The sequence below is a fragment of the Anopheles coluzzii genome, chromosome 2, assembly GCF_943734685.1.
Source record: "Anopheles coluzzii chromosome 2, AcolN3, whole genome shotgun sequence".
Classification (NCBI taxonomy): Eukaryota; Metazoa; Arthropoda; class Insecta; order Diptera; family Culicidae; genus Anopheles; species Anopheles coluzzii.
In genome coordinates, this window is record NC_064670.1 from 116,596,613 (window position 1) to 116,622,371 (window position 25,759).

The following is a 25,759-nucleotide window of genomic DNA, read 5'->3' on the forward strand; positions in this document are numbered from 1 at the left end:
GGTTTCTCGGTCACAGGGCCTCATCATCTATTGCCCACGTGGCCCCTCACGGAAGTACTCTTCCAACTATCTGCTAACCATCTACAGGGCTCCTGACAGGCCCGCCACTAAGCTTGAAAAAGGTGGAATTTTAGTTTGATTTTTACATTATCGTATTCTATTTGTAGTGGCTCCTCCACCGGCAAAGTCGGCACCACGGCGAACGGTACCACAGACCAATGGAACCACCAATGGTACGAGCGCATATCAGGACTTGTTCGGATCGGCCCCATTCAATCCGCAGGGCAATGATGTAAGTGTCGGGTGCTTTCGCACCGATTGCCTTCATTTTTTGTAGGAAAAAGCTACGGAACGTACCGCCGAGTTGCATTGCGACAGAAACACGTACAAAAATTCTCCCCCCTATTCCAGCGTAACTACTCGCTAACGTTCCTTTACTAACTCCCCGGACAGGACTCCCAGACAGCAGCATTGGAGGACAGTTCCTCCTTTGCCAACAGCTCGGCCAGCACCCAATCAGGCTTCGGTCCGTTCTCGCAAGAGGTGAACGTTTTGAGCAAAAATTCCTACCATCTCGATTCGATCCTTGCCTACGGTGATGGGTGCAATGGTGCAAGCGCATTGCAGGGAAGCACCACCACCACCACCACCAGCAGCACAGGAACTACCGCTGCTAATTTGGCCTCAAAATTGAATCCCTTCGCTGCGGCCATTCGCAGCAATCCGCTGGCGGCCGTGCAGCACAAGGCCGCCGCGTACGACGTGTTCAAGAACGCGACGGGCGACAAGGAACGGTTAACCACTAACACCGGTACGGTCACACACTCCGCCTCGTTCGATGCGGCGGATGAGTGCGAGGTGACGCACAGTGCTAACAAGACGGCCCCGGCGGCCCTTGCATCCGACAGCACCGGTACTACTAACCCCAATTCATCCGTCATCGCATGCACATCCGGTCAGGCGCACGAGCTGGCCGGCGCTTCCGAGGCACTGTTTGAAGATTTTGCTTTATCGGCTTTTAACGAGTTCAAGAGAGATTTAAGCGCCAACAGTCGCAACGTGAAGCGCCAGTCCTCGTTGCTGCAGGACCGTTCGCTCCACAAACCATCGCTCGGGTCGCTCAAATCCATCGGTGGCGGTAGCGTCGTTGATGCTAACAGTGGTGGCGCTCGTTTGCGCCGGGCCGGTGGGCCCGCGCTGCTGCAGCCCGAGATGAAGGTAATAAGCGGTGATCGCTGCGCATCGTTGTCTTAACACTGGATGTCTTAACACTGTTCTCGATCGTCGTCTGTGTCGTAGTAATGATAATGTCCATGTTGGGTTGAAGCTTTTCACATCAGTTGGCTTCTGTTGGCTCCTTCTAATACCAGTCTGTCTAACACAAAAGTTTTGTTTATGATCATTGTTTGTGCTGTTGTGCTGAGTTGTCTCGATCGCTGTTCATCGTCACAGTGTTGTCCTACTGTCCACGTCCACTGTTCATCCGTCTTCTCGAGTGTTTTATGTTCCGATCAAACATGTCGTGTGTGCGTGTATCGTTAGCAATATAGTTTAACCTACAAAAAGCGTACAACTACAAGCCAACTAACATGTTCTTTCTGCTTTCCTTTCTCATCCACCAACAGACGACCAAGAACGGTTTCTTTAGCTCCGACGATGTGCTGGATACGTTCGATCCACTAAAGAAGTAAAGTCCTGCATACCCTGGCCAGCTGATCGCTGCGAGTGCTGTACGTTCGTCAAGCAAAGCAGCCCCAAAATTCGACCGTCTACACGCAATGCACTGATCGTCCCGAGCTCTGGGCGGATCCAAAAAGTGTCCAATGAGTCGCGTTGCGTGGTTTTTCTTTTTTGTTTAATTTTTGTTTTGTTGTAAAGCAGAAGCATGTAACATTTTGTTTTGCAAACGCGAAGCCAAGCAAAGAGGAAAGTGAATTGTAATTTGTTATAGTAATTGTACGGTACTCCTTTAAGTAAGGTCATACACAGAAACACACATACACATTATCTATTCCTTCTGTACTGTACTGTTTTCTGTTTTTCCGTTGTGATTGAAGAGATTCCATTAACGATCATCTCCCAGAACAGAATCTCCCCCGAAGCGTTAAAAAGTGATCGTAAAACTGTTATATTCCATTATCAAACCGTTCTACGCAGTGCAACGAGCGCATGTTAGCAATAGGGAAGAGAAGAAAAAATAACAGATTTATCCTACACCTACAAACAGATAGTTTAATTTATATTTACTTTTAATCCGTTAAAACCACTAACGCTGCAAACGCTTCAAATCGCAGCGTCGGCGTGCCGATCGCTTCCATTGGATGTGTGGTAAAATAATCCTTATCGGAACATTCCAATCCCTTTGTCCGGTTTTGTTGTTCGCATTTTGCTTACTGTTTCCTAACTCCCTCTACCTTTCCCGATTAAACGTGAATCAATTGGTGCATTAGAACAAATAGTTATGATGGTGTATGAAGCGACGAATATGTCGTGATGGGAGGTTGGTAGCGACGGGTTTTACAGACGTAAAAATCATCTTTCTTTTAACTTAAAACGCTTAAAGAACTGTTGACTCCTTAGTGAATTTGTGTGCGAGAAAGAGACAGAAGGAGAGAGATTGTTTGGATATGTTTTGTTAAATTTGTTACGTGTGTACCGTTTCTTTTTGCTTTGTTGCAACATTTGGTTGCTTAAGCACTCGCTTTGTGGAGTAATTGTTTTGTGAATTGTGATCAATTTAATGCCATTTTGTCATTCACTGTATTTGGTTGACTGTGTTTCTTTCTCCCTTAACACTCTTTCTCGTTATTATTGTAATATATCTTCCTGTTTTTTTTCTTTTTCTTCTTCTAACTCTGTCAAACTCGAAAGCGAAAAATCCCATCACGATCACCATTACGTACTGTGACAGAAATAATACGAACCATTACACTTAGGCTATAGAGCGGTATGCAATAATACACGTAGTGCTAGTTTGATAGGTACGAGGTATGCAGCGCAGAAACCTTTGCCCGCGATGTCCAAACTCTAGCGAGTTTCTTTACTCTCCCTCATTTACTTTACTCGAATCCCTCTTCTAGCACAGATCGTTTTCTGGTTAAGCTACTGTGTACACGAACAAAAAGCATACGAAAGGAAATCATTAGGGCCATTGTTATCGTAGTTGAGTAAAACATATCAATCTATACATATGGAATTATAAATATATACATATAAAGTTATGTTAGCAGTGTATGTAGTGAATAAACCATCAACAGAAACAGATCGATTTGTTTTCTATTTATAGGTATTTTTTAAAGATTGTATTGCCCCTTCAGTGGCATTAAATGTTAAATGTGTAAAGAGTTTATCTGGTCCTTCACATTGTGCGTCATATATAGCATCGCCAGCTATGAAACTGTGCAAAATAGAGCGAATTTGCAACCAACCAAGTGCGGTTGAAGCACTACGCAAACTAAGCGGCCCCGAAGCCTCGAGAACCCCGAGACAAGGAACCCACCAAGCGCTCCCAATTTATTTTGATTCTCAATCCTTTTCTGGTTTCGAATTCCTTGTTCCTTGAAAACTTGTCGCTCGACACATCAGAAGGCCTTCATTCTAGTGGTGGAAGCTCGCAATCGGACCTACTCGATTCCGACTTCATGTTCGGAATCAATTTCGGAGCCGATTCCGATGCTGGAATCGTTTCCGAAGCCGATTCCGAAGCCGATTCCGGAGCCGATTCTGAAGTTGTGTCCAGAGCCAATTCTGGAGTCGGCTCCGAGATCGGAATCAGCTCCGGAATCAGAATCGGCTCCGAAATCGGATTCGAACTTGGAATTTGGTTCGGTAACGGAATCAGGATTGACTCCAGAAATGGAATTTGCTCCGGATAGAGAATCAGTTCTTGAATTGAAATACCAAGTTTCAGAAGCGAAATCAGTCCGGGAATCTCGATAAGAATGGGTCGTTTACAAATACATTTTGATTCTTTGCGGCTATAAATACGTAGCATCATTGGACTCAAACGCCTATTCTTATGAATATGTTCAAACCGACTCCGTTTCAAAGCCGATTCTGATTTCGAAGCCGATTTCGATTCCGGAACCGAGCCAATTAGAATTCCAGAGCCGGTGCCGATTCCGGACCCGATTCCGATTCCGGAGCCGATTCCGGAATCGATTCCGGAAAATGATTCCCGACCTAATATCCGGAATCACCAATTAGAATTCCAGAGCCGGTGCCGATTCCGGACCCGATTCCGATTCCGGAGCCGATTCCGGAATCGATTCCGGAAAATGATTCCCGACCTAATATCCGGAATCGATTCCAGCAAACTGCGAAGCTAGCCGGAATCGATTCCAAACTTAATTATTCCCATCACAACTCCATTCGTGTGATCGCTTATATACTCCACTCGTATTAATCCGCCACAAACTGCTATCATTCCAAGTGTATCAGTATCACGAATGTCTTAAATTGAAGACTTTATGTGCTAATAAGTTGTAAAAAGAAGTTCAAGTCACAAAAAGAGTCACTCAAAATAGGAATAGGACCTTAAGCATCAATTGTATGATCACTAAAGACCTCGTGATCAGGTCGATATCGCTATACAACTTTTCAACGACTACTTGGATCTTTTTTTTTCTTTTAGTCAACCACATTAATCAAATAACACCTTGTTGTGTCAATGCTATCTAGTTTCTTGAACGATGAATACATAAATTTAACTAAACTATCCTATAAAATATTATACTAAACGGACTATAAACTTGTTAAACAAATGCAACCAAATCGATCCAGCGCAGTGACTAGAAAAACGTTTCCTTTTCCACTTACACCATCACTACATTATTCATAAACTTCCTCCACTACCGATCACACAGCTCCATCCCCACGGCCAGCAGTTAGCAAAACAACCACCGTTGGCGGAAATGCGCACCATTTTACGGCCGCACTACCGTAATCGTCCGGAACTCTTCCGCTGGATGGTGGAGTATGGTGATGGTTTTCGATTTATCATGTCACTCGCTAAACCCGCGGGATGAGAAGCATTATCCTCTTTGTTGTGGTTTGTAGTACTGTTGCAAAACTGTTTGCTACTTTTGCTTACGATGGCAACAACAACAACAACAACAGCCACAACGACGACGACGATGAGGATGATGATGATGATGTACATGGCTGACGGGCAATAATTATGCGAAACTCATCGTTTTGAGCAAACGTTTTGCGCGGTAAGGAGATTTGCTGAGGATGGTAGGAGAGGATCTAGCTGCAAATTATGGACAAGTGAAGAAGAGAACTCACTCACACACACACACAGTATTTCAACAACGGCAGCAAAACAAATCATCGAGCAGGGAAGGATGCTTGCTGTTCGGTTTCTATTTGTTTGTGAAGTGATTTGTGAGTACGGAAACGAACCGAAACGAGCGAAATCGTGCCATAAAATGGTGTTGTTCGGTGATGATTTGCAAAGAGGGCAGTGGCTCTGGCTGCACAGTGGGAAATGAGAAGGAATTTTCACTGCTAAACAACATGAAATTATTATTTTACATCGAAATGTAGCAACTTATAAGTAGTAGTAGTGTACTTTCCATATGAAATGAACCGTTTTATTTAACGAAAAAAACTTAATTTACCTAAACTTACCCACAACTAACCGCTTTTAACGTTGTGTCAAATGTCCCGTAGTTTTAAGCACCGATTTTCCTACTTAGCATACCCCGGTTAGCCCAGTACCCGCCCGTCCCTCCCGAACCGTTTGGCCTCCGCCCAAGGCAATGGCGAAAAGGGAATAAATATTAATCATCTACACTCCCTTTGGCACGTCGCGAAGCATAGCGAATATCATTCCATGTTGGTTCCGCCTCTCAAAAATTATAACACGATAAATGAATTAGAGAAGCATACCGCGCGCATACGGTCCCCGCTTCCGCCACAGCGACACGGTGCACCGATGCGCCCAACGACCGACGTTCGTCGCTGGCAAGATTCGCCGATCGGTCCTTCGAGTTTCCTTCGAGTTTTCCCCCTTTTTTGTTGGTTTTGTCTGGGTTGTTTCGGTTTTTTTCCTCTCTTCTGAGTAACATGTAATGCCGAGCATAATCAAGGACGTGATAGAGAACGATTATGATGATGGTGATGATAATGATTATGAGTTTGATCCATCACGGGATCATCTTTTTTACTTGTGCGTTACTTTAGCATTGCATACTTGAACGTTTTTCTCCTTTATTTTACAGCATTTATCATAAAGTGTTTTGTATTTGTAAATTTACTTTTTTGCTATTTTGATTTGTTTCATTCATTACTTTTTCTTTTTTTAATCTTTACATAATTGCATTTTCTTTACTTTATCTTTTACAGAACAACATTTTTAAAGTTTTGTTCTATTTGTGTACCAATTTGTATTTGTAAATTTATTTTTTATCTGTTTTGTTTTGCTTCATTCATTACTTTCTCTTTTTTCTTTTTACTCTTTATATAGTTGCTTAACTTTAACTTTTACAGAGCAACGTTTTTACAGTTTTGATCTATTTGTATACCAATTCAAATTTATATTTTACATTTACATATTTTAGCTACGTTTTCCTCCATTCAAACGAACCCTCCGACATACCTTTCCGGTCATAATTCCCCACGGAGTCCTTCAGCAAAGGATATGATAGTCAATCAACTAAACAAAAGCAGTGTAACAATCAGCTTCGGCGCTAAATGGCGCGCCGGTTGACAAGTTCATTTTCCCCGTTGGCTGTTGAGTGACACTTCGCCACGCCGTTTGTTAACGGGAACGGGTTTTTCTCGGGACACTTTGGTCTCGTTTCGTTGCGCTTTTCCAACCGAAGCAACCGTGTGTGTGTGTTTGTGCGAAGCGAAAAATGGAAACATCCTTTCTATTATTGCCGTTTGTTTGTGGTAGAGTGAGCTTTGTAAGAGCGGCTGAGTGGATGTGCCATCACAATTAGAAACATCCGTCAATCACGACCGAGCAAGCGGAGCAGTGAAATTTGCATTCTTTCGTCATTTTTTTGCCCCCCTTTGTTGGGTGTAATAATTTATGATTTCATACGTTTTCGGTTAATGGTGAATTAGCATTTATAAATTATTCCATCTATCAATTTGTAAAACATTCGCAACAAAACTTGTCTACTGTTTCTTAGTAATCGCTAAACATATTACCACAATCTCCACACAAACAATAAACCCAACACAACCCGCACATTTTGCCCGCTAGGGAACATCCCACCAAACCGTTTTCTCCTATTGACCATTCTATTGTCGCTACATTTTGTTACTTTCATAACAACCACCACCATGTGCAGAGCACAAAATATGCTTTCCATTTGTGGGTGTTTCAGAGCAGCATCTGTCTGGGGTGATGCTCCATTCGCCCCTTTTTTTATGGCAACGGAACGATAAAAAAGCAGGTCTGATGTGGTGTTTGGTCCACTTTCTTGTGATGCACTTGGGGGAAAGGTTGCAAAAACTGGGCGGTCAGTTTGGGAAATTGTGCTAACGCAAGCAAGCAAGCAAGTAAGCAAAGTCAGTCACTAACGTTTTATGGTAGCATTTGTGTGTTCTCGTTGGTTTGATTGTAGCACTTGCGTTGTGTTTCGTTTTCAAATTCCGCATTACTATATTGCAGAAGTATTGCATTTACTTAGAGAAGCGTGGTAGAACATTTAAAATCATCTTTTTTTATTTAAAGAGTCGTGCTTTTTATAGTGATTCTTCATAGAATTGGGTAAAATATTAGTTACGAGCAAGACTATATTTGCAGATACACGGTTTATGTGTCACTGAGGAGTCCGCGTACATTTTTTCATCTAAAATACATGGACATATTCGATTCAATATAGTACTTTTATGTACTTAACCATTTATATTTAATTTCATTAGAGAAAATTTTGATATTTATGGATTTTAAGTGATTCAAATAGATTTGGAAAGCAATTTATTCTGCATTTGCCAATTCTCGAAGCAAATTGTTCTGATTTGACAGATATCAAATTTTGGAAAACCGTGTATCTCCGAATTATCGTAAGTCGAGAACCGTCGAACCTCGACAACAGACTGTACATTATTTCATTCATCTTTGTTTAATCTTTTGTTAATTATCGCATAAAACCAAAATAAAATCGTATTCTAAGATTAATTCTAAACAATTGCTGTTATTGCACATATTTTGTTAACTTCACGAAGAATTTATAAGATACCTGATATAGAAAAATGTTTGGAATTATTTTAATAACTGAACTACATCAAACACTACAAATTTCGATAAACCACAGATCTTATTTAGTGAACTACTGTTGGCGCGAAAATTTGCCTATTTTCTCTTCAATGTTTGTCACAAAGGTTTCAATTTTTGACAGATTGTCTCATTTTTTACCTCTAAGGTGTCATCTAAACCAGTTTTGCTCCTAAGGTATTAATATTAAATGTTTTATTAAGTTTCTGAAAACACCTGTCTTAAAATTTATGAATTCAAGTCACGTAAGCTAGAATTTTATGAATGCTATTTAATATATTACTATATGCCAAATCCGAAAGATATAATGAAGTATTTGAAGCTAGTATGCATATTAAAGTATAAATGCTCGCTATATAAATGATCAGCTCTTATAATATTTCAACTTTTTTTCTAAAAACATTGAAATTACAGACTTTTTTAATTCTCTTTTATTGTCACAAAAATGTTCCAAGTTGCACAAATTTGTAGAGAATTTATCATGATTTCCAGAAGCTATTTACAGAAGAAAAAGCTATTTACAGTTTTAAAATTATTGATATTAATATTAATGCAAACTGTCAAAATCCCAAAATTTATCAATAACGACTTAATGCTAGCAAGGTTAAGAAAATCAGACTCCAATCATAAATCTCTCCTTAGAAAATAAATAAAATAGCACTCTATCTTTTAGAAGATAGAACTCTATCTTTTTCTTCAATTTCACAGCCTTGCAAACCGTCCGTATAACACAATTTCGCAACCCTTCACTGTATAACACAATTTCTTGTTATGAGTCGATATTTTTAAGATGACAACGGTTAACATGACATTCAAAAAGAAAATAACAGTCAAAACAGCTATAGTTGCAATTCTGCTAACAAATCTGTAGGAAAAAAATATATAAAAATTAAAATATAATTCCCATTGCAACCGTTTTCCGATTGCAGACTTGCCCATCCTTTCAGCAATCTGTCAAACCGAAAATAATTAATTTCATTTCCAACTCACGCACCAACGCCCATCGCTTTGTGTTGCGCCGAACCGCACGCTAAGTATCGTGTCGGTCCGATCAGGTGACCATTATTGTCCAAATTACAACGAAAAATGTCTGGACAAGATTAGGACCTCCGTGTATGTTTGTGGTCGAAACGTGTCCAGTGCCCCGTATTCCGTGGGGCGAACTGCTTATATACATGATGGCCGTTTTGTTTGCCTTTTCCCCTTTTCCTGTCCTTTCCATTAGCAGTGCATTTTTCCCACTGTACTCAGCAACTCGTCAGCACTCAAGCTTCGGAACCTTGGCCAGACATTGCGACGACGTTTGCAATCGGTTTCTGTTTTCCTTCTGCTCCCAACAAGTCTCAGAGCTTGGACATTTCGTTCTGCCCAAATGACTTAAGATTGACTGTTTTGCAGCAAATATGAAGGTGCGGATACCTACTTAGAATTCCATCGATCATCTACCGGGGAGCGAATTATCCGTCGACAATCATTCCGGTCGCTACACACACACACACACACACACACACACACACACACAATCAAAATGAAGAAGAAGGAAGACCGAAAATAAAAACCGCACAAACAGCACATTTTCTATCTCATTGACAAAAATGACCAAACGCTTGAACGCCGATGTACCAATTAGCATTCACCAAACGTCAGCGGAATGAATTGTTTAATTACCGTGAATGAATCGAGGCTTGTCGCGATGCTAAGCTATTGCGGATGATACCCTGTTAGCCTTCTAATGCCTGCTACCGTACAAATGCAAGCTGCCACGAGGAATTTCGAGTTTAGTTTGAATGAATTAATTGTTAATGCTGTCACCATTCGCTAATCATGCTCACGAGCCAACAAACGATTCTGAACCCGGTCGGTCGGTCGATCGGTCGGTGCTTTGATGTTTGTTTGTTTTTTTTTTCACTGCAGGAATGTTGTCAGGTAGTTCTGATAAGCTGTGATGGAATGATTTATGTGCCGAGTTTAATATTTCTTGCATAAAGTGATCGTAAAAACGCTATGTAGATTTTGTAATAAAAATATTGATTTGTTCGAAAGAAACCGTTAACAGGTTGTAATCATTTCTTACTCATTTAAACGATCGAACGATAGAATTAATAAACAACTAGAAAATAACTAAATGAAAAAAAAACAAGATTATTATTGACTAGAAATAATAATAATTGTTTATTATTGTAAAATTATGCTATTTTCTTAGAAATGAGAATAAACATAGAATCTATTATAATGATATGACACAACAAGCTTTTCAAGTAACTCGGTAAAAGATCCATTAAAAACATCATTGAACAGAGTGTGAAACGAGCGAACAACTCTCTAAGAATATCTCATTCCTGCTCGACGAGGATGGGATTCGAACCCACGCGTGCAGAGCACATTGGATTAGCAGTCCAACGCCTTAACCTCTCGGCCACCTCGTCATGTGTAAGAGTGAAGAGCAACCTACTATGTTAATAGTGGCTGTTTCACTCCATTTACAACATATTGCAAGGCAAATAACCAACGATCATTAAACGGTTGTGGGAATTAGTGTCATTGAAAAAAACCCTGTAAAATATTGAAATAATATCCTAAACTGTAATATACAGGTCTAAAATGTAACAATGACCAAGAGATAGTAGTACAATCTTTCCCCAAGTTAAGCGACACTCGAGTTACGTGAATTTGAGTTAAGCTAATTTTTAATGTTGTCAGTTCATATGTCAAATCGGTACAAATTTCTCCAACATTTGTCAAGTGCAAAATAAATTGCATTATTGTTGAAGGTTTGAGATCTCTGAAATGACAGAAATAATCGAATTTTCCGTACGATATGTATTAAGTAAAATAAAAATGTATGTGCAGTAAAAATTATATGTAATTGAGTGCATAAAACTACTCAAATTAATAAAAAATAACCATTTATCAACAATATTTTGGTTGAAAATGTGCTATTCGAAATACGCGAAAGTCTCCAGAACGCATAATTCGCATAACTTGGGGAAAGACTGTAATATAGAACTAGAAAATAAACATACGAATAAACTAGACAACTCGAGGTAGTAATTTTAATCTTAAATTTACAAAAGATGGTATAAAACGATGAAAAACGAAGCATAACAACTATTGTAAACATGATAATAACAAATTATTCGTATAATTTGATACAATAATTAATTTTATCAACATTATACTGAATCAAAACAAGGTTGAAATATAAAAAACGAGCTAAAGTAAATGTCTTTTTCACAACACTTTCAATATAATTTCAATAAAATGATATATTGTAACTTTTTTTGTACCAAGCAAAAATGCGACACAACCAACATGAAAATGAACCCGCCTTGGTCTGCAGACCCGCCGTTCGATCATCTTCAAAACCGAAGGAAACGTATCGCTTCCCCAGGACGATTCTCCCAGTCACACACACATACACACCCAAAATAACATCAGACACAGGGCTGCACAATGCGAGAGTTTTCCACGCTCGCTTCCAAACTTTCAGAGGCGTGCCCAAAGTCATTAGTTTGTATGATGACAAAGGGAAATTTTATTACATCGCCCGTTTGCTATTCGCTGCAACCCGGGTTCCCGGGTCCATCTCCTATGCCGGTCCGGTTTTGTGCACATGCTGTGGATGAGATTTTTTATTGCTCGCTTGTACCGCTTCGCTTCCCCTCGCACGGGGCTCGCCCGTCTTAATTCGTTCGATCCCCTCCCCTCTTACTCACCACATCGATTACTGACTTCCGTTTCCGTTTGACTTCCACAGCGTACGACTTCCTCGGATTCGATTTTTTCCCAAGTCCCAGGGAGGGTGAAGCTGTGAATAGAGCAGTTGTCAGCGGTTTCTGCACTTCCCATCAACGACGACGATGCGCATATGACCGGATCCAGTTCCAGCACGGTCCAGCACGGGTAGGACAATCATATTGGACTCCTAATGTGTGAGTGTGTGTGTGTGCGGGTGTACCGCTTTTGGGTAAAGCAATTTGCTTTTTTTATTTGCCATAGCTGTTTATCCTCACCGCGGGATACACGCTACCATTGATTTGATGAGAGTTTTCGCCTTGTGTGCAGGGGGGAAAGTGTGTCCTGTGGTCTTTGCACCCAAAACTGGACCTGGTGTGGAAGTGTGCTGGATTTATTTACCGTTTAAAATTGGTGTTTGGTGTTATGTTCAGCAGGATGATTTCATTTCTGCGAGCAGAGTTTAATTTATGGCCATGTGGAGGTGAATTATTTGGTTCTGATGTTCGATCGTAATTGATCTTTTTTAGGGGTTGACTTTAGCCAGTTCTGCTGTGTATGCTATCAACAAGCTTCGGTCGCAGTTTGTATGACAGAAGTTTAACAATTCACTGGATTGTACTACATGATTTCAATTTCCAATGGATATGGAACGATTCTCATAGCAAAAAGGGTCAATATTCTTTGAAGAATTCTGAATCATGAACGAATCAACGATCTTTGAACGATCTCCTACATGGAAATGCCGGCTTATATAGGCTTTCGAGACTAGCATTCTTAACAATGCTGATTCTAACTCAACAAAAAAATCTACATGGTGAAACTGTGATTAATTTGTTTAAAAATCTATTTAAAAATCATCTCGTGTCGTTTCGTTAGTTTGATGACAGGTTTACCCACATTTCTATTGCTTCTCACTGTCTTCAAACGATATATTATAGTGCTATTACTTCAAACTTATAGACTTATAGTCAGGGAGACTAAACTGATACCTAAACAACAGTACTATAAGTTTGTTAAAAAGACATTACCATGATCCATCCATTCAGCTCTTCTTCTTGGTACCGAAACGTCTCGAAGCTCTTCGAAGGCAATTCATTCCATCACTCGAATTCATGTCGAAACATTCCACATTTAAAGGACATTATCAATAGCAATTTTCAAACACCCACCACACCAATGCAACTCACATCCTTGGGTTGCTTTCGGTGTACCAAAACAGTGCTCAAATTCAATTTGCTGTTGCAATTAATTCTTGCAACTCCCGAAAAACCGATCGCTCGTTCCCATCGTGGAATGCGTGATCGCAGCTCGGGCAGGAATCGCACGCAGCTCACGTAATCGTGCACGATTTATACGATTGCTTTATTGATTGATTTTTAACGATACGTCACCCGATATATCAAATCATGAAAGGTGCAGTAACCGTAGTCCTCCCCCTCCACATGTGCGGTATGCTCTTTTATATATGCTCTCGCTATCCCACTGCAAAAGATCGGCCATCCGGGATTGCTGCTGCTGCTGTTGAAACTGCTTAATTCACCTCACAGATTGTTTCATTTCGTTTAATAAATTGATGACTTCGTACGATAGGGAGTTCGGGTTGATCGAAGGGAGTTTCGAGCTGCACGATCGGTTTGAGGATGAGTGGCCTGAAGGTTTCGATTTGCTGTCCTGATTCCCATGATCGTATTCAAAGTACGAGCAAAAGGTTTGATCACGGAGAGATTTAGTTGTTTTAAAAAAGCAAAAGCAAACAAAGCAAAGGGAGAAAATAACTCACTCCTCTCTAACAATGTGCTAAAACCACAAATTGACCATAAAACCCTTCCACATCGCACATCTTCAAACGATGCGCGTTTACGCGTTGCCGTGGCGCACATATGCGAACCATCTGGCATCAAGTGCAATACGGAACCTTTTTGGGACGGCTTGGGTTTCGCCTTTCAAAATTCCCACTGCGGTCGGTGGTCCTGCCGGCTTGACAAAGGATAATCACGTTGGGGCTCATATACTTTTCACTATATTTCCGACACATTGCTGGCAGTGCCATTAATTGTGTCTTTGATTTTGCTGATCCGTTTTAGCAGTGCCGCCTGCTCCCGGAACGGTTCGTTTGATTTGACAGCTTTCCGTTTCATTTCGGCAAACAGTTAATGGGGGTTTGTTTAAGGTTTTGGGATCGTGCGAAAAAGAAGGGGGACCGGGGGCTGTTGTTGTGACTTCTAGGATTTAATTGGCGGAGCCTTTCATGTGACCGACAGTGGTATTAGACAACACAATGTATAGTTTTATTATAAAAAAAAAATAGCAAAATTTCTTCTCTTACAGCTATTATCTGCCATTGCAAGCAACATCTGATCCTAATTTCAAGAATTTAATAAGCATCTGCGATCAATATGGTCGAAATTAAGGATTATTTTGAACTTGATCAATAATGGGGAAATTCCCCACTGTGTTTTATTAAAAACATTAAAAACAATCGATCAATCCCATTCAACGCCAGTCTCTGTTGAGTCCCTTGTTAAAATAGTTCATTTCAAACTTTCCCACTCAACTGTCCACATTGCACATTGCTCAAATCACACTGCCCTAACCCCTTTGCAATGTTGTGCAATAACACTGAAAATGCAGCTTTTTATCCTTTATTTTCTCCTTCCTCTTTGTGCTCAAGCGAACGTGCTTTTCAGCGTTTCAAATTGATTACTATTATGCTGTTTCATTATTTCAAACTCGCAGCCTGTTTTGATTGATCGTCGATCGATGACAGCAGACAGTAGTGCAGGCACTGAACTTCAAAGTGCGCAAAGAAACTGCCCAAAATATGACATTAAATAAGTGGAAGAGGAAAAAAACGACAATTATCTGCAGTTTGCTGTGTTAAAACAAACGTAGCTATTTTTTTATGATCAGGCACAACAACGGAGTTGGGAAGGCATTCGGCGATAGAACTAGCCGGAACGGTGCCGAAAGCCCGTGTCATTTCACCTAAACGTCAGCTTTGGCAGGCTTCGTGTAGGATCAATCCCCTTTTCCTAATCGGTGTCATCGGTGTCGTCGGAACAGCCTCGCAATGACACGCCTGGACCCTGGAGTGGCAGCAATCCCACATCAAACCAGCCGGCAGCCCGGTGCCGCGCCCTCGGTCCTCGCTTCTCCAACGCCAACGAAACGTTAACCGTTGTTGTTCAGTTCGTTGCTATTGTATCTTTACGCACAATAGGGCACAATGGTGCCTTTTTGGCTTTTGCCTTGCCGCGGTGTGTGTGTGTGTGCCTGTGTGCCTTATGCAATAATGCCACGAACAGGCAAAAGGCGTGAGACACCTGGGATAATGAATGAGCTACCGGTAACAGGGGCGAGTGATTTAGGGGTTGTGTAGGACGACCCTACCACATCCAGCCGTAGCAACCCATGGAGCCATAGCAACGGATAGAAAGGAGCCATTCTTTGGTGAATGGTGGAACAATCTCAGACCGAGAGAGAGAGAGAGAGAGAGAGAGAGAGAGAGAGAGAGAGAGAGAGAGACAGAGAGAACACACACAAAGAAAGCACTTTCTTCCCCCGTTGCCCTAAGCTACCCACAAAAGACCACAATTTGGTGCGTGAAATTGTCCCACTTAGTCACGCCACTAGAATCTGTTGACTTTACGTGCCGTGCGTTAATCGATGCCCTTGTTATCCTGGCTTATTGCTTCCCGCTCTGTACACAAGCTGCGCCACGCACGCAAGGATCGTTCTGCCGGCGCCGGGATGAGGGGGTTTCTTAACCGATTTGTTGGGATGAGCACACACGCTCACACACAAACCGACAATTACGATGCGCAAAAAACACGCACACACTCTCGCACAGCTACGCGCAGGCAGGCTTGCTATCGGCGGGGTAAAATAAGGAACAAAATCATGAAGGGGGCAACAATTAATGTAATCACACTGCAGCAGCCGCGGGAAATGGACGAGGCGAGCGAACGAACAATCCCGCCCCGAAATCTCGCAACCCGATTGCGTTAACTCGACGGTGGAAAACAAAATCCCAACATATCGGATGAATGGTATGGGCGGGCTAGGAATTGTCGTTTCGTAGGAAAGAAAGCAATGGCGTTTCTGCCCCGAACAAGGGCATAATGTGTGGATTAATTATGCCTCATGGTAATTTATATGTACATGGGGTAAAGCAGTATTTGCCCTTTTCTCATCCAGTTGGTTTGCGACAGTTTTTTTCCAGTGCTCATTATTTATGGTTAATTGGCAGTTTATGGTTTAAACGTTTTTCTTTTTCCAATTTAAAACACATAATTTTACACTTTTCCGTAAATGTTCGTGTTGATCTCATTTTTTATTGTTTTCTTACATCACGTAACATTTCTTACACGTGTTTAACGTTACTTAGCTTACTTTTGTATGGCGTTTTGTTATCATTTTCCTCGATTTGCTCTCCAGTGTGTACATCTCGTAGAAGTGCTCCATTTTTATCATTTTTTTTACTTAACAGTTTATTGCTTTTGTTGTATTTTCCCTCTCTTTAATTTGGATTACTCTTTTTATATACAATTTAATAAGTATTTCTTTTCAACTGGTGTGACTAGCTCCCCGGAAATAGAAGAAAAATAATTATTTCAAATAGAAACTTTCGTAATAATTGAACATCAATTAACATTCACGAAACTTATACATCTTCAAATAAAACAAAACAAGGGATTTTTTTTTAAATTCAAGCCACAATTATTCACTTCTAACCCTTACTTGTTCATCAATTTAAGTAATCAGTGTGTGCGTTTAATACCACCATCGCCACCTATTCCACTTTACAACACAATACCGGAAGCTGCAGTTTGTGTGGCTTAAGTTTATTAATTAATCATTTCAATGCACTTAATGCCACAGCAATTAGCGTTGATTTACTAACGTGGAAAATGATGTTGATTTTGGGTGAATTGTACACACCAGCAGCTTCGAACTCAGCAATGAACAGAATTTACCATCATGATGTACTTGTTCTTCCTGTTGTTAATTGTGCAATTGCAACACAACACCAACCAGTTTGTACACACTTTAATTGAACTGAGGGATGCATTATTTCACTTCCTTTTCATCACCATCACAGAACCCCCCTCCCAACGAGAGAATGGGTTAGAGTTAATCGTTGCTATGTCACAAAACTACAATTAGTGTGAGAAACAGTGGAGTGCTTCTTCCGTCTCCCGATCACGTACTGTACATATTTTAGAATGTTTTCGGATTAACTACGAGAGCGACCGGGTGGGAGGAACTGTGCGGTGGGGCAGCAAGTGAACACACCCCCATACCCAACTGGAACCCCACTCCAATGCCTGCTGTTCCTGCACCACCACCACCACCACCACCACCTGTACCACTACTTTCGATGGAACTCTTTGAGGTACCCTCTGATGGTGCTGGTGCTGCTTGAAACGCAGGGTCCACCCTGTTGCCGGTTACTTCCGCGGATGGCACTACCTTCGAGAGGTGTTTGTTCAGCCCGAAACGCTCGAAACCGCCCGATTCCGCTAGCCCAAGGTCAGCCTTCCTCAGTTCCGCCTTCGGCCCAACCAGGTTCATCTTTTCCATCTGCTGGTGCTGCGATCGGATAGCGAATCGGTTCACATGCACCGGGATCGGCACAACGATCTTGTTCGCCGTTCCGGTTGTACCGGTGCCGGATCCACTGGCATTGCGATTGCCGAGACCGTGTGAATTGAGGCCCGCCTTTACCCGTTTCCACTTGGCACGACGGTTCTGGAACCAGATCTTGACCTACACCAGGAAGGAAATGAATGATTAAATTAAACGACAGGACTCAAAGGAATGATCCAGCAAACGACTTACCTGCACCTCGCTCAGCTTCAAGCTGGTCGCGATCTGGCTACGCTCCGTAAGGCTGAGGTACTTTTTGGCATGAAACTCTCGCTCCAGCTCCAGCAACTGTTCCGATGTGAAGGCGGTTCGGCGGCGACGGGATTTGGAGTTTTCCGCACTGCTGCCCGATTTGCCCGCCCGCCCGGAGGAGGACGAGTTTTGTGTGCAATCGTCCTCGGAACAGGCGTCCGAGTCGCTGTCACCGAGATCTGCAAAAAGAGAGTAGGTATCAAATTAGACATTAGTTTAAACATTAATCGATTTAGGAATTTATTGTTTGTCTGAAAAAGCCAGTCTTTGTCTTGCTTCATGTTATCTGTTATCCATCTAGAAGACATCTGCAGGAACTGTTCCCAAAGATAGTGACGATAATGGTACATATAACTTTTTCGTAGTTTATTGCAACTATTTGGATGAGTTCTCAAGTTACACTAAACAACTGTTTGTCTAATTGTGCTTGCCGTGTTTTGGCAAAATGTTAAAAATAAACCATCGTACAGCAATGGTAAAATGAACATATGTACCACACTTGGGATTATGAGTTTTCACGAGCAAAGAGAGTTAGCTAGGCTAGATTTAAATAATGAAAAAAATCTATTTTAGCCTAGAAGAGAGCCTGTAAAAAATTCAAAAGATTAACTCGCACATTTCAATACTAGTTTATCGACATACCGGTTGAAACGATGTGGAATGAAATAAATTGTTTCTGATCCAAAATTTTAGGCGTTTTATTATTTATCCTCTTCATTTGTTGTTTTTTTATTAATTTTAAAATAGGAACAATGATTCTTAGGCGCTTTTTCTAATGAATTTCAAAACTAATTGAAATAAATGAAGGTTTACGAACCGTAGATATTTTGTACATTGAACTAAACCAATAAATCTGTAATATCTGTATATTCAGCACACGCAAATACATTCATTTCAACGCAATGCTGCACAATAACAAAAAATAGTCTAAACTTAATAGTGTTAAAGCAGAAACTAGTCAAAATAATGTTTAAAACATAGACCTTATAAAGGATCTCAATTGGAGAGGGGATAGAAACATGCCTTAGACCAGGTATGTCAAACTGGCGGTCCCTGATATGGCGGTCTATATGCGTCCCGCTACGGCTTTTCGGGTTAACAAGTGGCCCACCGAAAAAACGAGTGTGACACATCTGCCTTAGACCATTAGTGCGATTCGAATCTAAATCAGGAGGTAAACGTAGTCGGAATACAAGCCCAGTACTGAGACTGTCATCGTCAGAGTCAGAGACACCTTTGAGGATGAACATGATGATGATGATTAAAAAGGTTAAAATTTCCATAAAATTAGACATGAATTACCACGCTATTACACGCTAATAAGTTAGGCTATAAACTGTTAACAAAGCTGACCAAAAAACCGGTATCGGCTGTGATTCGGTTCCGAACATTCTGGAATCGCTCCCGGAACGTAGGTTCAATCGGCATTTTTCGAAGCCAACCAAAGTCGGCCTGATTCTGGGAATCTGAACCACTCAGAATCGTCCCGGAGTCTTATGGCATCAGCATCGGCCGAAGTCGTTCGGAGTCACTCGGTGATTCTCTTTACGCCAGAAGCGGATTTGAAGTAACCATTTGGAACCGTGAGTGCGCTCCAGAGGCCCATCACTAGTATTTCTTCCTGGCATAACAATCCTCACAATCTAGTTGGCCTAGTAGAAGCATTCTAAATCGGTTTGTATCACTAACAGTCCTGTTGGGATTTTGACTACATTTTACGTGCATGATCTATTTCAAAATCCTCCTTTTTAATTAGATTATTAATTTGATCGGAGGCTTGGCACCTACATGTTATATTCGCACCCTTTAAAGTACACGTCCTCATACAGTTCACCACCGTTGATCACTTAGCAAAACAAACCATCTTGATAGCTCTGCTGCAGTGAAAAAAGACACCCTCCTGCGGCGAGCGTAAGAAACAGTAATCCCACCAATTTGTACCCATGCTTGAACTCTAATCTGTGCGTGAAAAATCATTGCCCATTTCCCACCAAACACAAACGTCCACCCCCTGAAGCAGTTGCTTCCCCCTTCACACACCACGTACAAAATATCGCTTCCCTATCTCGCAGCTTCCCTTCCTCTACCCACACACACACAACTCTACAAAAAAACGGCACCACAACAGTCACCGGGCTGCCAAATGACTCACGGCACCACAAACGCACGGGATGCCGCACAAGAAAAGCGCCACTTTTCATTACCGCCTACAATGAAAGTCAATTTAGGACGCAGGCTCAACACAACAACAACGGGACAGAGAGACTTACTTTGCGGTCGCGTGTGTGAGCTCGGTAATCAAATCATAATTCCTTCCCGCCGAGATTTGCCACGTGATCGAACGGTGGCTAAAAAAAGGGGCCCCGAGGAAAGAAGCCCAGCAAGAAATGGCAGGGCAGAGGGGGGGATGTGGTTGAACAGTTTGTAAATTATTCATAATCTGTTTAAGTGAATATTATCGCCCTCCTTCCGGTGGCGAGGGATGCGAGCGTAAGGACGATGGACTGATGGGTATGGGACGGTTGGGTGGCTCGCTGGCTGGTGGGAGGTTATCCGGAACAGTACATGACAGCTGCTGCTGCTGGGACATTTTCCCTTCGTTTATACGCACGTTAAAATTGCTATTAAGAGCATAACAAATGAAGCAGAGCAAGAGAGTAAGGAGGCGTAAAATGTCAGTTGTTCGTACAATTTATCCGATAGCAAGATGGTTAAAGGATCTCGTCGGCCCGCGGACGATCGAGTACATTGGAAGGACATTGTGCTTCAGATTGCAAATCCTATGAAGTTGAGTGTATTTGACTGTAAAATAACTTGTTTCATTTGTGATAAAAGTGTCTGTTTTAGAGTTTTAAGTTGACATTACTTTGGTCAAATGAGCCAAAGACTCTATCACCCAAAAATAAGGTAGTGTTTAGGTGTAAATTTGGCTAATTGTATTGCTAAGCAATTTACAACAAACCCTTAAAATCAGGATTGAAATGCTTAAAATATAAGACCCGAATAGGACAGTCATTTTTCATGATTTAATACTATCCTGATAAGATCATTAACCCTTATCGCTCATGAAAACTAGGATTAGGATCACGAATGAGGTACGTTTGCAGCTATAATCTTAGCTGTGCGTTGTTTGTCCTCTGATCATGGTGTTTATGGAAAATTTAGAACCCCCAAAATAGGACAGTATGATAATCTTTAATTATATAAAAAAACTATATTTATGCTTGAAACATGTACAGGGTTTCTATAGTATTTTGGGTGTTTCCCGAAATATTTTCCCTTTTGATGTATTGAATTTTAGGATCATTTATATGCTATAGGTATTGCAATAGGATGAATCCAATCGATCGTGGGAACGATCCAAAAATATAAGAGAAATGGTGAATAAATCGTTATACGAACACCAAAAATTACGAGAAACCAACAAAAAACAATCATGGGAAATCTTGTATTGAACGAAAGGCATTCAAAAGTTAGAACTAGCTTGAGAATTGGCCAAGATACTTGATCAATTTAGTGATCCTCACTGGTCTTGCTTTTGGTGTTGAGCTGACTTGTGAAGCCTACTTAGAAGCGAACTAAACGAGATTGTTAAAGATAAATCTGAGATTGTTATCACTTGTAGATCACTTCTATTAAAGCGGTCGGTTGACACGTCTGCTCCTCTTAACGCCGGACGTGATTCTATTTACATCCTGGGCGCACACATATACACACACATACACACGGAACTTCTTTCCTTATACACTACTCTACAAAATCTTTACAGATAATACCACATACACTCGAAGATGTGATTAATGATATATATTGTTGAAGAAAAGTCTTATTACATTCGAAACATTAATTTATTTGTAATACAAAATTTTAACATCCTTTTCTTTTCAATTTAAGAACTATTCATTCATTAATAGACAGCTCAGGAATAAAATAATGAGTAACACGTTTAGGGCGTCATCATCCTTATTTGGGCGACTGATATACCTAGTACCGCCTATCCAACTAATTGATTGAACACCAAATCACCAATAGGGCTAACTAATAGGGCATTTCTGTGATAGTGGTTGACCCATCACCCGAACTGACTTAGTTTAGCTACGACTTCACGCACGGAATTAACGGCTATTAACAGCCCTTTGACGGTCCCGTGTTTCCGTCATGGGTCCCGTGTTCCGTCATGCCCGTCATGGGTTCAAGCCTAGGATGGACCGTCCCCCCGTAGCAAGGACTATCCGGCTGCGTGGTAATGAATTAAGTCTCGAATTAAGCCTCGCAGGCCGGCATGTCCGCGTAGAACACGTTACGCCAAATAGAAGAAAAACAGCCCTTCGGCGGCATGCTAGCTTTCATAATCCGTAAGTGAAAGATTTTATAAAAGTAATAAAAATACCCAAATCCTGAATTGCATCGACAGAGATTGAGAGAATAACATCACATTACCTTCTCACCTTCATTTCGCTGAATTAAACTTACAAAATATCCTTTAAAATAATCAGTTTAAGGCAATATCACCCTTTGATCAATTCAATCAACCCATTCTCCACATCCCGGGGGCACATCGCTCTCAACTATCTTCCGACAGTAAAATAGAACACCCTCCTTTAAAGTGACTGCACCAAATCAAATTAAATCATGACAAATCACATTCGATTGAATCACAACCAGCAACAACAACTTCTTTCTCTGTCGATACCCTCCTCTCGAGAGACACTCCAAGGAAAACCAATACCGCATTTCTGCCGACTCACTCGACCCATCATTAATAACTTACCGGTCGTTTTGCCGCATCCGGACGGTGAAAGTGTCAGACTAATGTCATCGCTGTATGCCGACCCGTCCGCACTCTCGCCCCCGTCCTCGATGGTCGGGCGTGTTCGCTCCTCATCCTCCGGCCCACCGTCACTGCCCGGGTCAATCGTTTCGCCCGGCGACTGCGGTTGGTGATGGAGTTGGCCATTCCCGGTGCCAGGATTCACGCCATTCGGTTCCAACGCTGCTCCAGTAGTAGTATATCCTGTGCCCGGTGAGGACGGTGTGAGGTAGCGTGGCTGCTGCTGCTGCTGCTGCTGGTGATGGTAGACAGCGTACACCTTCGACAGCAGATCCACCTCGGTTGGGAACAATTTATCGCCACTTCGAGCACCCCTCGGACTGGACGGTCTCGTCGGTAGGACACCACCACCACCCGACGGCTGTTCGGCCGCTGGGTACGTCCCCGGGCAGGGTTCGATCCCCCCCGGGTGCGATTTATTTCCTCCACTCGAGTGGTGGTGAAACAGAAGGGAGGACAATTTTTCATTCGCTGCCTGGGACAGATAGCGCCCAGCAGTCGGCAGTCCCGTACTCCACGGATGGTACAGTGGTGGAAAGGAGCTGAAAGAAAGCATGGCCGCACTGTAGCCGGCGGCAGCAGCCGCAGCTAGATAGTGTTGCTGGTGCTGCTGCTGGTGCTGTTGGGATGTTTCCAGCAGGAGACCACCGTAACCGGGTGGGACGTTAGGTCCTGCTGCCGGCGGTGAACACGACCCATGATGATCGCCGGGATCGATCTCGGGTGAGGAGGATCCAGCGCCTGCACTACGCCGACGTTTGACCGCGATGAGGTTCTCTATGCTGAAGGAGGAACTGGGCAGGGGGCGGGAAAACTTGACGTCCGTCACACCACACACCACCGACCCGACCGGTGCCGGCTGGACGGTGGAGAGTTTATCCATGATTTCAGTGCTGCCGTTTAAACCCGTTTAAATCCTTGATCACCGCGGCATAGGTAATAGGAAGTGTCACTCACACACCACCACCAACACTGCACAGGAAATGGATGGAACTACAGGGGAAATACGCACAAACACACACACGCACACACTATGCACAGTACACGATCATACGCAACCACGCTCTGCGGCAATCGGACGACCCTTTGCGGAGGGAACTTTTCGACTGACTGACTCGCTGGCGGGCTGACTGTTGCTGTTGCAGCGGACGGTGCCGGGCTGTCGCTTGGTATTCGTATTCGTATATATTCGTTTCCTTTCCGCTACCATCGGCATCGTATGCGGCATGGTGTTGTACCGTTTCTTTCTCGATCCAGCCCGGTTAGCGAATTAGAAGGACACTCCTCCATTGTGAGCAGGATAATGCGGTATGGATTCGTAGGTGTTTTTTTGTACAAAGCACACTCTTAGCGATGGTGGTTGTTAGTGGGATGTGGGCAAAGTACACTTAATACATAACGACTTCATCTAAATGACCTTCGATTGTCGATTGTTCTGGCGAGCCCAAAGTGTGAACGTTTGCGTTCGTAGTCCAGGGAAAGGAGTGGGTTTATTAAAGCATTCCTGCAAACATGTCGTATTGGGCAGAATAATGAAATAATTATAAAAGAAACAGTTGGCTTTAGAGTGGCTTTCTTTTATGAATTGACAGAAGTACAAGACAATCAATAATTGTGATTTGACAATAAAGTATATTTGATGATTTTTGAAGGAAAGAATGGCAATTTTCTCTATTTTTGACGAATTAGATGAACATTTAGTTGCCCAAAAGCTGTCTAGTTTTTGCTTCCTTTTTCGCTACAGTGCTGATGAAAATAATGTAGTGAAATATAAATATTAGATAGAGTTTAATTTAGCATTTAGAATTTAATGTTATTTAGCAAAATTTAAGCTTTAACATTAATACTATCGCGATGGAGCATACCTAATATTCGTTTGCCCAAAATCACCTACACTTTTCCTTATTTTGGTCTTAAATACAAATTGTGTTATGTTAAATTGTCTCTCAATTATTAAATTATTGAAACATTGCATGAATAATTTAATCTATTAAAGATGATTGTGTATCAAACAGGTACTGAATAAGTGTTGCTAATATAAAGAAAGAAAACATGAAGAAAACACGTTTTATACATGAATAATAAATTTGATTATATTTTTTTAACAGTCTGATCAAACGATTGACAGGCTTCAATATTGGTTAATTGCAAAGAACTGACATTTTGATTAGTTAAAAACATTTAAAAACCGACCACTAAAAATACAAAATGTTTTACTGCAAATGTATAGAATTATGATCAATTATTAAACCAAAATATGCTCAAAATGACTTGAACTAAATTGAATTTTTAATCAATGGTCGATACAAAACCGTTTGATAATATGCTTAATTATTCAAAAAATAAAATTCAAATAAAATTCATTAGAAAGTCAAATAAATGCCTGTCCTAACCAAACTACTCAAGCATATTCATTCATGGATGTTGAGCAATCTTTAGGTCCGTTAATTTGTACTGTTACAAGATAAATAAATATTTCACACACACACACAACAAAATACCGCCTCCACTCCCGATATGTCTCCAGCAGCTCCACCATTTTCTGTGCTGTGCAAATATAATTTGTTTGTTTTTTTTTGTTTTGTGCCATACCCACCTCACGAGCTGCAAGCTAACGAGCGAGCAATAAAAATGACTTTTTAATTGCTAGACAATTTCGGTCCTGGCTACAACATTGTAGTGACTTGCCAAGGAGCGGAATTGTTCAACACACAATGCCCTTAGCACTAATTTGTTGCTGACAGTAAACAGCGCGAACAAAACGGGGCCGCAATTTCACTTCTGCGAGCGAGGATTGTGGAAAAGTCCGCAATCTAACGCAGTAGCCTACGCCTACTTCACGCAAATACGCACGCACGCGCGTTTCCGCACTACCAGACGCGAGGACCCACCGATAGGTGGCGCTGTTTCAAGGGAAAGCTGTGCAACGTGCCGTATGCTTTGTCCCTCGTGGTGCATAGTGCAGGCGCGCGTAGATGGAGTTGAAAAAAAGGGCGGAGCTATACTTCGTATTAGGAAACAAGGGAGACGGGACCGTTATTCTATCGTTCTAT

At 41.7% G+C, this 25,759-nt stretch overlaps 2 protein-coding genes and 1 non-coding gene across 6 annotated transcripts in view; 1 reads left to right on the forward strand and 2 right to left on the reverse strand.

Annotated features, from left to right (window-relative positions):
• LOC120948751 (PTB domain-containing adapter protein ced-6) overlaps positions 1-3,264 on the forward strand; it is a 28,493-nt gene extending 25,229 nt beyond the window's left edge. For 3 of the 4 annotated variants that reach the window (XM_040365448.2, XM_049605943.1, XM_049605944.1), the window contains exons 8-10: positions 168-292; positions 454-811; positions 1,626-3,264. In XM_040365448.2, the coding sequence (XP_040221382.2) occupies positions 168-292; positions 454-811; positions 1,626-1,648 (506 nt within the window). In that variant the 3' untranslated portion in view covers positions 1,649-3,264. The remainder of the gene's footprint in view (positions 1-167; positions 293-453; positions 812-1,625) is intronic. The other variant, XM_040365449.2, reaches the window with a different exon arrangement.
• Positions 3,265-10,580: 7,316 nt separating this feature from the next.
• Positions 10,581-10,662, reverse strand: Trnas-gcu (transfer RNA serine (anticodon GCU)). Its single transcript has one exon. It is a non-coding gene; the product is annotated as a tRNA-Ser (tRNA).
• Positions 10,663-16,761: 6,099 nt separating this feature from the next.
• On the reverse strand, positions 16,762-24,183 carry LOC120952794 (homeobox protein unplugged). The gene is made up of 3 exons (XM_040372308.2): positions 22,647-24,183; positions 17,816-18,054; positions 16,762-17,743 (listed from the first exon to the last, which is right to left on the reverse strand). The coding sequence occupies exons 1-3, from the start codon at positions 23,587-23,589 to the stop codon at positions 17,195-17,197; spliced, it is 1,731 nt and encodes a 576-aa protein (XP_040228242.2). The 5' UTR covers positions 23,590-24,183; the 3' UTR covers positions 16,762-17,194.
• Between the last annotated feature and the right edge of the window lie 1,576 nt (positions 24,184-25,759).

Coding starts and splice junctions, on each gene's coding strand:
- LOC120952794 (XM_040372308.2), bottom strand. CDS start 23,589: ATGGATAAACTCTCCACCGTCCAGCCGGCACCGGTCGGGTCGGTGGTG. Junction 18,055..22,646: donor CGGATGCGGCAAAACGACCG/GTAAGTTATTAA, acceptor CTCTTTTTGCAG/ATCTCGGTGACAGCGACTCG. Junction 17,744..17,815: donor TGAAGCTGAGCGAGGTGCAG/GTAAGTCGTTTG, acceptor TTCCTGGTGTAG/GTCAAGATCTGGTTCCAGAA.